This window comes from Penaeus japonicus, unplaced genomic scaffold (assembly GCF_977035675.1).
Source record: "Penaeus japonicus unplaced genomic scaffold, GWHDUDI00000001_assembly GWHDUDI00000019, whole genome shotgun sequence".
NCBI classification, from domain to species: Eukaryota; Metazoa; Arthropoda; class Malacostraca; order Decapoda; family Penaeidae; genus Penaeus; species Penaeus japonicus.
In genome coordinates this window covers 6,000,773-6,003,272 of record NW_028234421.1, presented here as the reverse complement: position 1 = coordinate 6,003,272, position 2,500 = coordinate 6,000,773, and the positions used below count along the sequence as shown (strand labels likewise).

The 2,500-nt window shown below is 44.8% G+C and overlaps 1 protein-coding gene across 1 annotated transcript in view; it reads left to right on the top strand.

The window, feature by feature from the left end:
* LOC122250045 (heme-binding protein 2) overlaps positions 1-1,853 on the top strand; it is a 6,219-nt gene extending 4,366 nt beyond the window's left edge. The window contains 4 exon segments of the mRNA XM_086547085.1: positions 334-452; positions 454-518; positions 1,147-1,260; positions 1,550-1,853. Of these exon segments, the coding sequence (XP_086403211.1) occupies positions 334-452; positions 454-518; positions 1,147-1,260; positions 1,550-1,622 (371 nt within the window). The 3' untranslated portion in view covers positions 1,623-1,853.
* The last annotated feature ends 647 nt before the right edge of the window (positions 1,854-2,500 follow it).

Below are 2,500 nucleotides of genomic sequence, written 5' to 3'. Positions count from 1 at the left end.
ATCTTGACTTTCACCTCTATCATTATCATCACGAACGAGAACCATCATCATCATCATCATTTTCATCACATTATCAGTAACGTCCTCCTCTTCATCATCACTATCATCATCTTCCTCCTCCACCTCATCATCACACCCACCACCATCCACCTCCCCCTTCTCCACCTCATCATCACCATCATCACAACCATCCTCCTCCCCTTTCTCCACCTCCTCCCCCTCATCATCACAACCACCACCATCCACCTCCCTCCTCCCCCTTCACCACCTCATCATCCCCATCATCACAATCATCACACCCAACACCACTCTCTCATACCCCACCCTCAACAGGTAAGAGGATCCCCATGACAGCCCCCGTGACCATGGAAGTCCAGCGGGTGACAGAGGCACTGCAGAGATACCAGATGTGTTTCTACCTCCCGTCCTCCTTCCAGCCCCCCTCCCCCTCCCCCCCCTGTGCCGACGACCCGAGGATCTTACGTCATCACCCGACCGTCTATGGTTGTTTTGACCAGGTGTGTGTTTAGGTGGGTGTGGGTGGGTATGGGTGGTGTGGGTATGGGAGGGGTAGGGGATTTGGTTGGTTGGTGTTTGTGTGGGTGTTTGTGTGTGGGTGTTTGTGTGGGTGTGTTTGTGTGGGTGTTTGTGTGTGTGTGTGTGTGGGCGTGTGTGTGTGTGTGTGTGTGTGTGTGTGAGTGAATTGAGTGAGTGAATTGAGTAAGTGAATGAGTGAGTGAATGAATGAATGAGTGAATGAGTGAGTGTGTGTGTTTGCATATATACGTGGGTGTATATGAACCTTTTCCAAAACTTGTGTAAAAGTCAAGTAATTATTTTTTCTCACGAATATTCACTTGGTAATTGTCAATTTATGCCGTCCCTTTGAGACGCGTCCAACCTGACTCTTAAGTTTGCTATTTAATACTCAGTCAAGATTTGCAGTTCTCTGTTACAAAATACAGTATACGTATAAAATAAAACACACACACACACACACACACACAAACACACTTACACAGACACACACTTACACAGACACACACACACACACACACTTACACACACACACACACACACTTACACAGACACACGCACGCACACACACAAACACATAAATGCTTCTTTACCCCTTTACGCCCACAGGCAATTCGGTGGCCGGCCTGAGACGCCCTCAGAATGGCAGGGCGAAGCGAAGGCGTTGAGGGCGGTCCTTGAAGGAGCGGGCGAGAAGGGCGTGGACTTCACTTCCTTTATTGGGTGATGATGAGTGATGATTTGGTGATGATTGTGATGACTGATTTATATCGAGTGATGATAATGGGTGATGAGATTTTTAAAGATTAAATGATCATAGTTATGATGATTTTGAATGAGAAGTAAATCTATTCGTTCTATCAAGAGATAGATTGAAAAAAGTAAAAAAATAATGACACAATAATGAAGATTTTCACTTTTCACCTCCATTATCGTCTTTAAAGAATCGATTTCCTATTTGTACAAGGTTCTGATATCAGAAACCCATTAATCTAAATGTCTTTCTTTGCAGAGCTGTCTATAACCGCCCCACTCAGGTGAAGGATCGAAGGAATGAAGTCTGGTTCGTGAAAAAGAATGAATAATTACAACACAGCTGCGGGAATTACATCCACCATTATGCTCACAAATACTGCGTGTTTGTGTTCTTGCTTTTGTTGGTGTTTTTGTTCATAAGGAGAGGAGAGGGGAGGGGGGTGTCAGATCCCGTTATGGTTATGAGGAGTATGTAACTAAAGGATTATACTGATATGATCAAGATATAATTAAAGCAATGATACATGTAAATAAGGATATAAAAAAGTGTATATGTGTAATCTCAGTTCCTATTTTTTTCCCCCACAATGAGTTCACAGAGAGAATGACAATCTCAAGGTTATACAGCGAAGGAACACTTAGTAAAGAAAAAAGAGCAAGCAAAAAGGAAAATGAAGAAAAAAAGAGAGACATTGAAATCCGCTTACTTTAAGGCCGCCGGCGACCTCTGCTCCTCTCACGTCTTATTCGAAGCAGATGAAACAGTGTCGATTCACATTGAAGACTGAGGCACAAGCACAAGCAAATATATACTCATATACTCTCTCTCTCTCTCTCTTTCTCTTTCTCTCACTCTCTCTCTCCGCCTCCCCTCCACTCTCACTCTCTCTCACAGTTTCTTGCCCCCCCCCTCTCTCTCTCTCTCTCCGCCCCTCCTTCTGCTCTCACTCTCTCTCACATTTTCTTTTCCCTCTCTCTCTCTCTCTCTCTCTCTCTCTCTCTCTCTCTCTCTCTCTCTCTCTCTCTCTCTCTCTCTCTCTCTCTCTCTCTCTCTCACACACAACTAGACAAGCAGTGAGAGGATGACCCCAATAACCCACGGCGGGGGAGAGAAATGATAAAAGAGACGATACGAAATCCTGGCGAGAAATGTAGCTCCAAATATCCCCCTAAACAACTGAAACGGCGACTTCTCCTTCCTCTCCCT